At 46.9% G+C, this 12729-nt stretch overlaps 1 protein-coding gene across 1 annotated transcript in view; it reads right to left on the reverse strand.

Annotated features, from left to right (window-relative positions):
* Positions 1–586: 586 nt before the first annotated feature.
* The window catches only part of Traf3ip2 (TRAF3 interacting protein 2), a 42033-nt gene continuing 29890 nt past the window's right edge, over positions 587–12729 (reverse strand). Inside the window, exons 6-9 of the mRNA XM_059272526.1 lie at positions 9018–9086; positions 7824–7940; positions 3619–3693; positions 587–999 (exon numbers count right to left, since the gene is read on the reverse strand). Coding sequence (XP_059128509.1) covers positions 853–999; positions 3619–3693; positions 7824–7940; positions 9018–9086 — 408 coding nt within the window. The 3' untranslated portion in view covers positions 587–852. The remainder of the gene's footprint in view (positions 1000–3618; positions 3694–7823; positions 7941–9017; positions 9087–12729) is intronic.

Raw genomic sequence — 12729 nt, forward strand, 5'->3', positions numbered from 1 at the left:
ACTCAGGTATTTTTTTACATAAATGGTCAGACTTTTTTCTCTCTCTTTTTTTTCCCCCAAGACACGGTTTCTCTGTGTAGCCTTGGCTGTCCTGGAACTCCCTTGTAGACCAGGCGGATCACAGAGCTCCACCTGCCTGTGCCTCCCAAGTTCTAGGGTTAAGGGTTAAAGGTGTGCCACCACCACTCGGCCCTTTTCCTCTTCTTGCAGTGCTGGGAGTTGCCGGTGTCCAACCACTGAGCCACACTCCCCGCCCCACTGCACTGTTGACAATCAGCGTTGTTCTGTTAAAAACCTCAACTGTAAGAGTAAACCTTTTATAGTTACATAAAAAGGGTATTTAACGTTCTGGTTCTAATCCTTTAATACAGAGAACTCTGTCACCTTTATCTATACGATATCTCAGCAGTTTTGTTGATGTGCCACACCTGCCCACTTCAATATAAATTAATAGGACTGTCTCCATTCAGATAAATGAAACACATTCTTACAAAGAGCAATCGTTTTATTATTTGGACGTGAGTCAGACTGGTCTAAAACGCAGCTGAAGTGATGAGCGTTTTGGTGGTTACAGGCGTGTGCTGCCATCACCTGTAGTATCCACTCGCTGAAAGTACTGGAAGCCCAAGGTGGGCAACTCAGACTCAGGAGGACCCGGGCACCTTGTGTGTTTTGTAAAAGGCAGGAAATACAAAGCAGCCAAGTATCAGGAGGCAGAGAACTCTGCAGAAGAGGTGTTCTGGGGCCTGAATCCCCCTAGAAGACACAGAAACAGGCCCGGGTGTCACCAACCAGTCTCGGCTAGAAGAATGCTGTGAGAACAGGACTGCCCTGAGCTGGCGATGGCTGGTGTCACAAGGGCACCACCTGAAGGGTGGGCAGGGGACCGCGGGGAGGAGCCACATACTCTTCCTCTCGCAGCAGCCGCAGCAGGATGTTTTTCTTATTCTTGGGCCAGCTGTAAACATGAGTGTTCTGAAGCCAGGTGGGCACGTGCTCCTGTGGGAGAGAGGACAGGCGCAAAGGTCACAGGAGAGAAGCCTGGATTCCGGATCCGGGGCTCGGTTCCGAACAGTTCTGCCTTGCCCTTCACAGGCGTTCCCACCAGGCTGTCTTGGGAGCTGCTGTTTTGCTTTTGGAGGGTTTAACACGCAGAGCACTTTTGGCTTCGGGTGCAAGCTGTGTATCTCATTATGGAAACCACATGTGCACAGCTTTTTCTGTCAGTCTCCCAGGCTACCTGCCCTTTGCATGTCAACGTGCTTTTCACCACCTTCACATGAAAGGGGTGGGACAGAGGTCACACCGAATGATGTGAATTCCCCTGTGGCTTTGGGGGAAGGATGCCAGCATTGTGGGCTTAATAGAATTCATGATTCTTTCACTCCAGCCCCAGGTCTGGCCTGAAGTGGAAGGAGCAGAACAGATCTCAGAACGGTGAGGCTGGGGTTCCACGGGCCAGTGTCGGCCACCCTCAGGACCACCCTCAGGACTGCCCTTGTGGAGCGCATATAGTCTGGTGGGGAGAGGCAATGATAACCTCAACAGCAACACAGAAAGGACATGGGGAATGCTGGTGTAGAAGAGAAACGTTTGCAGCATTTGAGAGCGTGCTTAGGAGAAGGCACACAGGCATGGCAATTGCTAGGCATGTTCAAAAGCAACAAGGTCACAGTGGCGGCAACGGAACAAGTGACAGCGAGTAGGTGAAGAGGGCCAGAACTGGAGGGGCTGTGGCAGAGGACCGGGGCCCACTGAAGGCCTTTGGTTTTCACGGTGAGGTGAGCTGCTTTGGGGATTGTAGCACGGGTTCAGAACCGGCACTCGTGTTGAGTGCAGAAGGTAGAAATGAGAAGGCACAGTAACTGTCTTGAGGAGTGAAAAATCCCACATGGAGGCAAAACCAGCACAACTGTTTTCTAGGTAACAGCATACCAAGGAGCCGCCATGTCCCAACCTCTGGATGCATTACACAGGCATGGAGAGAGGAGACCCTCACATGCTAGAGAGGTTGCAAGGATCCAAGGATAGGCAAGAGTTCACTAGGCCAACAGGTTGGGGAAGGGCATCATAGGGAGAGGGAACAGAGGGGCAAAGACACCTAGATAGAAAGAACACAGGGGAGCTGACATAGCCCGTTAGGGCCAAAGCAGAGGCACCAGGTGAGAAGGAGGAAAATGAGTAAGTGGACACAGTCCTATTCCAAAGAGCCTCATGGGTCATGCTAAGGAAGGTAGCCAGTGTCTTGAAGTCAGGGGGAAACGTCACAGAATTTTGGAACTAGAGAGATACACATTGCAGTTCTTTGCTGGCAAAGTGGAAGGTGGCTAGTACAGGGTCCCAGAGGAAATGAGGAGACCAGTAAAGAGATTTGCCAGTCAGTGATTGCATTTAATCCCCGGACAAGTTAGGGCCAGAGAGAATAAGGGGTCCTTTCATATGCATTGTGCACTGCCCTACCCTGGGTGTCCCATTCACATAGATTGGGCTGTCCCTACTGGGGGGCAGAGGTGTCAATGCAGTCCTGACATCTAGGAATACTCCAGAATGAGGCTGCATCTGAGCTCAGAGTGCTCTGGTCTGAGTCTCCAACTGTTTACTTAGCTGCTGTCTTCCCTTTGCCAGGCCTGGAAAGTGTTCTCTAGTGGCTTGACTTACATTCTCTACAGCTGTCTGCACACCCTTTGGAATATGATCAAAACCCTCATGTGAATCCCAGGAGGGTTCACTTAGAGAGCTGTGTGGATTCAGGGCCTGTACTCCACAGGTTGTGAAGACGGAACTGTGTGCAACAAAATACTTATGTGAAGCAGAAAGCAAAGTCTCCACACTTCGGCTCTAAGATGTGAGCGGTAAGAAGCATCAGATGATAAACGCCCTCTTACTCTTAGGCATTTGAATACTCGATCCCCAGTGGGTGATGCTATTTGGAGGGATGGCCTGGCTAGAGGAAGCGGATCACTTGAAGTGGGCTTTGGGGTTTCAAAAGCCACTCGCTCTGCTTCCGGTTTGTCACTGGGGATGTGAACCCTCAGCTCTCAGCTCCCAGTTCTAGACGTCACGCTTGCCTGCTGCCACACTAACCTGCCATGATGGTGATGGATCTTATCCCTCTAGAACCACAAACCCAAAATCAACCCTTCCTTCTATAAGCTGCTTGCTCGAGGTATTTTATCACAGCAATAGAAAAGTAATTAAGCATTGGGCGTTGGTGGCGCACACCTTTAATCCCAGCACTGGGAGGCAGAGCCAGGCAGATCTCTGTGAGTTCGAGGTCAGCCTACAGAGCGAGATCCAGGACAGGCACCAAAACTACACAGAGAAACCCTGTCTTGAAAAAACAAACACACACAAAAAGTAATTAAGCATAAACCATCCTTCGTGTACACAGACTGAACAATTAGGACAGCCATGATTCTACCAGATAACACTTGCAGATCTTTCCTATGCCTACTGCGAGGCCAATGTACAACCTGTTGATCTCTCTGGTAATACTGTTATCTCTGAGGACTGTCAAAGAGTTGACAAGATTTTCAATCTAAAATCCCAGGTAGCCATCAAACCAGATTTGAAAACAAAGACAGAATTATTTGAGGATCTTGTTGTTTGTTTGTTTACCTTCTTGGCATTTGGGAAGAGCACAGGGATGAATCTGAAATTCATGCTTCCTTGATTTATGAACTCGATCTGCATCTATAAATCAAACAAATATGAAATTAAGTCATCTAGGAGCAAAGATGAGAAGCTGATGTGTCAATAATACTGCCAGCCCACATGGCAACTTTCTTCTTCTGGGTTGTTTATTTGAGTGCCATATTACTTACATTTTTAAACTCTCCCCATTACATACTATGCCACTTTGCTTGTATAGAACACTATGATGGCTATTCTAGGTTGTCAACTTGACTACATCTGGAATTAACTAAAACCCAAACTGGCTGTGCACACCTGTGAGGGATTTTTGCTTCATTAAATCATTTGAAGTGGGAAGATTCACTTCTAATCTGGATCTTTGAGGTGGGAAGGCACACCTTTAATCCAGATCTTTTGAAGGAGGAAGACCCACCTCTAATCTGGGCCACACCTTCTGCTGGAAGCCGGTATAAATGGAAGAAGGGAGCATCTCTCTTGGTTTGCTTTCACTCTCCTTAGCACATCCTTTACTGGATTAGAGCCTACAGATTCCGCTGTATACTGAGGACCAGCTGAGACATCTGGATTCCTGGACTGAATAACTACTGGATTAGTGAACTTTCCATTGGTAGACAGCATTGTTGGACTAGCTGGACCACAGCCTTTAAGCCATTCTAATAAATATATATATATATAGTGTGTGTGTGTGTGTGTGAATTTATATATGTGTGTGTGTGTGTCTGTGTGTGTATGTAAGTTCTGTAAGTTCTGTTCCTCTAGAGAACCCTGAGTAGTACAACCACTTATTGAAGGCCTGTTAAAAACCACATTCTAGGGATCAGAAAGCTGGCCTAGCAGGTACAGATGTTTGCTGCCATGCCTGACAAGCTAAGTTCTCTCCCTGGAGCCCACATGGTGGAAGGAGAGAACTGACTCCTGCAAATTCTCCTCTGACCTCCACTTTAGTGACAAATTCATGTGCATGTGTACACATGTGCACATGCATACACATACACAGAATGAATGAATAAATGAATGAATAAAGATTTTAAGTTATATCTGGCCAGGACCCTGAATTTCTTTGTTGATTTGTTGGTTGGGTTTCTTTGCGTCAGGGTCTCATGTGTAGCCTAGACTAGCCTGGAACTCACTGTGTTGCTCAGATTGGGTTTGAACTCACAGCAGTCCTCCTTTGTCAGCTGCCTGGGTGTTGACTTTGGGTTTTGAGGAATAGGAGTGTGCAGGGGCTGGGCCTGAGAGCAGGCTGTGTGCTCTCCCAGTTCTGTAGTCAATAATATAATTAGCTTTCAATGGCCACGTATGGGAGTATTTATAAATTTATATTATGGAAATGAGTGAAATGCTAAAACCCAGGATTTTTTTTTTTTTTTTTTTTTTTGAGAGCCTGTTTAGCAGAGTACCTCTGATACAATTTGGATAATCCTCCCAGAGCTAGCAACTAATGAGCAAGCAGGAAGGAAAATTACCAAGCAGAGGACAATGTGCAGAGTGTGAACAATTGCTGTGGAGGCTCAGAATGGGGCTCTCTGTTCTGCTTCAGGGAGTGTGGAGGACAGTTACAGGGGAGGGGTCACTGGGCTGAAGAAGAGTCTGGTCAGGTAAAGGAAAATGGGAGAAGGCATGGGCAGAGGCATGAGCGCCTGCAGAGGAGGAAGTGTGGTAAAGTGACTGGAACCGTCCGTCTAGCCATCCACTTCTGGAGCACAGATGGCGGAGGGGGCTAGGAAATCAGCCAGGAAGAGCCCAGTCTGTCAGGCCTGAGGTTCCTCACCAGATCAATCAGGTTTCACACTCTGGTCACCCAAGAGGATTTAGCTACAAGAACTCTATCAAAATCAGAATTTTCAATATCGGGGAGGTAAAGTCCTCCAAATCCCAAGACTGTCATGGAGCTTTCAGCTGGCCGATGGCGAGGAGAACAAGGAATTATGTCTCCTGAACAATTTCACCTTCCAATTGATTTTTATAACTGCGAAGCTTTTGTTGTGCGTGGCAATAAAAACAAGAAGAAAGTGGATGTGGAAATACAGACAACCCTCTCTCCCCTACACCCACTCTCACAGACACACACAACACAGACCTACCACAGGGGGTTTTCTCAGAGCCATCTCCCTTCACAACACAGAAGACAACACCAAAAGTATGTACTGCACTGACCAGAGTACTGTGCAATTCAAGTACTAACCATGCTATTGCAGAGTAAGCACCTATGGGGAAGGGCATGGGGTCTGTTAAGATAAAAGTAGAGAAAAAAGAGAGAGAGAAAAAAAGATAAAAGTAGAGCTGGGTTTCATGTCTGACTTCCAGGGCACTGTATACTATTTGGTTTGTCCACTAGGCTCCCCAGTCTGTCAAGGACTAGCCCTCAGCAGTATGCTTTTATTTTCTCTCCTACTTTCTCTGAGATACTGGCTTTCTAATGAGGTTGCTTGACGTAATTACTCATTGGTGTCTGGAGGAAGCCACGAAGTCAGCCCAGGGATAGGGAGATTTGGAGACCACATGGTTATAGCTGGCACCATCCTCCAAGCTCGGGTTGAACTGTGTGTATTACTGGATGGCCTTGCCATACACCAGCACAACTAAGCAGGTTTCCCCAGGAACTGGTAGGGACCTAGAGTCCTTCCCAAGTATCAGCTGCTTGGCTCCTGGGACTGACAGGTTCTTAGAGACATAGACAGAATATCAATGTTCTGGGAATGTCCAGACATGATACAGACAGCTAAGGGATAGGAGCACCCAGAACCAGTCATGACCTTTATAGATAAGTTTATTTCTAGGAGTGCTATTTTTCAGGATCCTGACCACAGGCTAGCACTAGGTAAGACCGGACAGGAGGCAGACTTAGCTCCAGACCCTTGGCCTGACCCCTGAATCTTGCCACCTTTCTTAGCTTCTGCTTTGGGTTTTGAGCTCAACAAGTGGTCCACATTTGGTGGAAGCAGTAATGGAGATCTTAGAGACCCAGATGATGAGGATGCTGCTTCCACGGCTACCCTGCCCTCTTGGGATGCTCTGGACCACAGGGCAGATAGCATTTAACTTGGCTTCCTCTGAGGTAAAGGTGTCCTGAGACTGCTGGCCGCTTCCTGCCCTGTGCTGCATAGTCCTTGCATCTGGGCCACTTCCAGTGATACATTATTCCACGTCCTCACACAGCATAAGAACTGATGTTGGGATTAAGAGTGCAAGTCCAGTGATTTCCCTACTTTCTCAAATCTCAGGATCCTTGGTAAATAAACAAGTCAGAGAAACCAGCTCTAGTTTTTTGGGAAGCTCAGGACCAGTCCCACCCTTAGACATATAGGCACCTACTAGGGATTCCACAGGACAGTTTGAAGGTCACAGATCTAGCCTGGCTGCTAGCTGAATAGAAATGGCCTCCACAGTATCTCTAAACCCACAAAGGACAAGAAGTCAGCTAGGCCATAAAACAGCTCGTTCTAAAGCTGGGCAGTAGTTTCGGATGTTTGGCAAGTTGATTCCTTCTAAATCTTCCCCATGGGTTAAGTTTAACCAGGCCCCATAGTATAGGTTTGGCAGTAGAATGCTTCCTACCTATCACAAACTAAGAACAGTCTCTCTGGTTAAGTGTTTTCTATGTGCCAGATACTTCAAACATTACTTCATTTATCTTCACAGAATTGTACATACTAGTGATCCATGTTATGAACAGGGTTGTAGAAGGGCAACATTCAAGTATGTGGGCCATGGGCATATAGCCTGTACTTAGGAAACTAATGTGACCCAGGCTTTTCTGGTATGACAGAAGTGTCCTTCCCGCTCTGCACCTTGCTTCTTTCTCTGAAAAAGCAAGGGACAGAATGTAACAGCTACAGTAACCGACTCACCTCACCACTCCCTCTTCTATCCTCCTAAGGTTTCACATTTGTTGGTAAACAGCCAAGTGAGCAAAGCTCTGCTTTCTAGAACCTTGATTGACATCTCCTAGTTACTGACAGGACCAGATGAGTACTAGGCAGAGGAGTGGTATTTCCCCATGGGTCTCAAAGTGTACTTTGAGCCATAACCAAAACAATGTCTCCTGACATGGGGGGGCCAGAGACTCTTCCCCTAACACCCTGCCACCTTCAGTGAAAAGCATCCTTCCTGGAGAAGGTCCCGGTTCCAGAGGAGCAGCCAGGCACTGTGATACCCTCGCCACTCACCATTCGATGGATGTACTTAGTATGTAAGCCATGCTCATCGTCGTCCAGCTGCGACTCAGCGCCTTCCACATCCTGTTTGTATTTGGGACTGATTGCTACAATTATCATCACTGTCTTCTGTTAATGAGAAGGAGAAAAGCATGTTTATGGAAGTGGGAAGTGTGGTTCATTTGGTGAAGACCAGCTGGAAAGTGGCCAGCAGGACCATAGGCGGTCCCTGACCTGCTGGCGGGTACAGGGCCAATCCCTCTCTCTATGAAATCAGAAGGCACCAGCCCCCCACACAGGCACGCTGTCGTCTTCGCTCCTCCCCGTTGCCTCCATGCCCAGCACCCCACAAACACACAGAGCAAAGGCTCTGAGAGGAATTCTCCCATCTTCCACAACCTTCCCTAGTAGACGTCTAGTGAAAGCCTAAATCAGCGAATCTGCATGGAGGCAGAAAGGCACTACCACCGCACGCACAGGAAAGTACCCTTCCTCCCTGCAGCCCTATTCGAGCTGCCAGTCACTCTGCTCCTCCACTGCCCTGCTTTTCCTGTGCACATTAGCACAGTCAGGAGGAGCAGACCCTTCAGCACAAAGCAAACACCAGGCTGCAGCGGACAAAAGGAAAGCCAAGACCCAGCCTGCTGAGACTCCCACCCCACACCCACTCCTGCCCGAAGAAGCAGCCGGACTCGGACATGCTGGCAGCAATCCATTTCTGTCTTGTTAAAGCACAAGGTGTCCCAGTGGCCGGTATAGATTCTGTCTGTGGAAAACGAATCACAGGGCGGCAAGTAGGTGCCCTGGGGTGGCATGCTAAAGAAACCTCTTTAGCCCAGCCCTACAGAAACACTTGGAAAGGCCCCAAATTCAACTGGATTCTGCCCCGCCCCGCCCCCCCCCCCCCCCCCGCCAGCGCCTTCATTTCCTCCTTTCCTATTCTGCTCTAGAAATTGTTTGCACTGATTGTTATCAACCACCTGTGTCTGGTTCGACTGTTATTTCCTGCCTCTGCGTGTCTGTCCACGAGGGCGACCCCATCCTTCCTTTCCAAGTCTTTCCATGGCTTCCAACAAGAGAGGCTTTGTCAGACTTCCTCAGGCTCAGACTCTGGGAGAGCATCAGGGTTTCTTCTGTGAAATAGCTTCACAAGCTAATTGTTTTTTCTCGCCGGCACACATCCTCAGAATTTAGGAATATACTTACATCTCGAAGGTAGCGCTCCATCCATTTGATGATATCAATACCCCGGATTCTATCCTCAAATATGTCAATCTGCAGGGAAAGGATGAGAGGAGGCGTTCTTAATGAGGGTCTTCCCTGGGTGCAGAGCTCAAGAAAACATAAGAAGCGACACACCCCTGCAACACTAACTAGTGCTCTGTATAAGGTGGAGTGCGGGAGTCCACACCCCTGCAACCCTAGACTAGTGCTCTGTATAAAAGGTAGAATACACGAGTCCACACAATGGAACACAAGTGTCAGGAAATAAGCCCTATTTCAGCATTCATAAACATTTAAGTTTATACTATCCATAATTAGGATGTAGTGATTCATATCAAAATGTGTCTGCAGCCATACAATAATTTTATGTTAAAAAAATCTGAAGGACACAGTATTATCACTAAATTGGATCTTAGCCAGGAAGGCAGAAAATAGTACATTGCTGTGTCTGTAGTTTGAAAAATTGAAAGGCAGATTCTAAAACTTCAGTGGATATGTAGTGTGCAAATGCTGAGACACAACTGTGGTGTGCGACCTGGGTTAGTCGGGTCATGATTACAGCATTATGTCCAGCTTCAATTACCCATTTCAAAAGGATTGTATGAAACTTGGGTGTAATCCAAAGAATAGTCACAAAAACAATTACTGAGCTGGTAGGGAGGAGGGGCTAAGGGTGAAAGTCAAGGAGAACTCTGGGGCTTTGATAAGACTCAGATTATTATTATTATTAGGTAATAGTCCTTTAGGTATTAGAAGTGCAGAAAAATCTAATCATTTGTGTTATAGAAGGCCCAAATCTCAATCTCAATCTCTCCCTCCCCCCCTCCCCAATCTAATCTATCTGTCTCTCTCTCTCTCTCTCCTGGGTGTGCGTGTGACATATACAAGGCGCTCCTGACAGGAAGAGGGACTATCTAATATAGTAGCGTAGGTGACATCCGGAGAAGGTCTTTGGGGAAGGGTTATTTGATCAGCCTCCCTGCACCCATGGTGATCATCCTAGGGTTACCCTGCTGTTCAGAACTGACCAAACCAAGTCTCAACTATTCATCAAGCATCCTGAGCCAGCGACTACCTTTTCCCACATGCTCTGTCTCCTCCACTCCCCACATTAGTTCCCTTGTACCCTAACAGCACAGCAGACACCCCTCTGCTCTGTAAGTCACACTGACTCCCCTTCGCATCAGCTAATTCTCGCCCATTTTGGCCACTAGTAGCAAACACATTATAACGTTCTTTCATTTACTCAGTGTCCATTTACAACCTCCTCATCTTCATATCCTGCTTCTAAGTCCCTATAGAAAGAGACTATGTGTTTACTTAACTGTCATGTCTATCGAGTACATAATACAAACTTGGAATGTATTCCTTTACTGATAGAACATTTAAAAAATGGAATAGCTTTCCTTTGGGTTGGATGATTTTTTTTTTAAGACAAGGTGTCATTGTTGCTCTAGCTGGCCTAGAACTTGCTCTGTACACCAGGCTGGCCTTGAACTCACAGAGATCCACCTGTCTCTGCCTCAGGGCTGCTGGAACTTAAGGTGTGCGCCACCAAGCTAAGCTTGATTTATGTGTTAACATCAGCATGTTGTCATGTGCTTCCTATTCCAGTACTCAGGAAGCTAAAGCAGGAGTTTTGAGAGTTTGTGGCTAATCAGGTCTACACTGAAAAATGTCTCAAAAAGTGAAAACAAACACCAAGATAATGATGTCTGTTCTGGCTAAAGACAGCACCAATCTGTGATGATGCCAGGAATCCATTCCATTTCATACGGGGGATGGGCAGCTTAGGTTCTGCTCCCGGTTCTGCTGCTTTTCACCTTCCTGTGGTTATGACGGAATTTAATAACAACACAGAAAAGACATATATCATGACGCCAGATGTGATGTTAGCACACCATAAACGGTCCTTACTGTCCGTCACAGAAGTTGTTCCCTGCTACATTGAAAGACATTCTGGGCGGTGTCTGCCTCTCAAGATTTCCATCAGAGTCTGCTGTACCTGCCAGGACAAGTTTTCTACACTGTGGCTGCCATGAGCTAATTGGGTCCCTGAAATGTATATGGTAGCTGGAGGTGGCGGCTTACACTTGTGATCTCACCACTCAGGAGGTTGACAGAGGGGAATTGTCAGCTTGGGCTATAAAGCGACTATCTCAAAAAAATAAAATGAGAATTAGGTTTTGGAAACTTTCCCATTACCTCCTAATGTGACTGGATTTGGAGACAGGGCCTCTCAGAAGATAATTCAGGTAAAAGGAGGTGCTGGGTGAGCCCCACTCCCATAGGATTGGTGTTCATGGAAGAAGAGAGAATTAGTACACGGGTCTGTGGACACACAGGGGAGGGACCAGGTGAGAACAGAGAGGACGGCCACCTCAAGCCAAAGGAGAGGATCCCAGATGAAGCCAACCTTGTTTCAACTGTGTTCTTGGCCTTCCAGCCTCCAGAACTGTTGAAACTGAGCTTCTGCCTAAGCACCCTATCTGGAGTATCTTATGGCTGACTTACACAGCCACCCTCTTCAGGTTCCAGGCTCCTTTAGTGTCTCTTTAGTGACTGTGTCCTGCTAGTGGCGGGACATGACACTCTTCCCTAAGATTTCCTAAAACCTACCTAAACCTTTATGCTGTTTTTTTTTTTTTTTTTTTTTTTTTTTTAATTAAACTCTCCTTAAATTACTCATTGTTTCATTTCACTGAGAGGATCCTGATGTATCGGTTGTAACCCATAGCTGTTCACAAACACAGGCTTTGGAGGATAAGGGTCAAGGGCACATTTAAATTCCCCCTGAACTGCCCCTGACTCGGGGCTTTTTTAAGGTTAAAAACCCTGGCTGTTCTCCAGGGGCAGTCAGAATCTGTATGTTTACATTTGGAAAGGAGAAAGTAAGATCTTGTATGTTGCCTCATGTCTCATGATTTGATTTTTATGTCACAGTTGCCCCAGCACTGCCTTATTCTGGAAATGAGAAAGTGAAATGTTAGTCTATAGGGATGTGATGTCGAACTGCATAAATTGCAAGCATCTTTGAAAAAAAAAATAGACACTTCTATTTATAGGAAGTATTATAGGAAAAAACATTCAAATAAAAACTACTAAACAATGCTAACCACCTCTTTATTCTTTAATATGTAGGTATTCCTCTTTAGCCTCCAACATCCGTATTTCACTGATTTTTCACTCTCCTCTGGAATTCACTGCTGCTGAATGTCTAGGAGAGGCTTCTGGGAAGGAGGTAATCTTAATGTTTGAGGAAAGCCAGCCCTCCGAGTAGCAACCTGTGGTATTTTGTTTATCTTAAGGAAGAATGTTCATGGCTTTAAGCTGTGTTGTTTCAGGGGTTGGCGGGGAGACAGAAAGATTCTGTGCTTGAGAAATTTGGGCCCAAGATCACAATGGACCTACAGGGGTGAAGTAGGGCCATCTCTCCTAGACAGAGACGAGGCCATGTCTTCCCTGTCCAGAAACCACACCTGAAATAAGGTGTAGACGGGAAGCTGTGTGTAGTGGGGTCCCGGGGTTCTGTTTCTGACCTCACAACCCAGTACAGAGCAGAGGGTCTGGCTTGGTGAAAAACCACCTCAGTGAGCCTGCAGCCTCCTGCACCACATGCTGGTGGGTGCGGCTGGTGAGCAAGGGCAAAGGCAGAGGGTACAGCAAAAGCCAGGCCTTCCCTTCAGCTAGGACC

The sequence above is a fragment of the Peromyscus eremicus genome, chromosome 8b (genome assembly GCF_949786415.1).
Source record: "Peromyscus eremicus chromosome 8b, PerEre_H2_v1, whole genome shotgun sequence".
NCBI lineage: Eukaryota > Metazoa > Chordata > Mammalia > Rodentia > Cricetidae > Peromyscus > Peromyscus eremicus.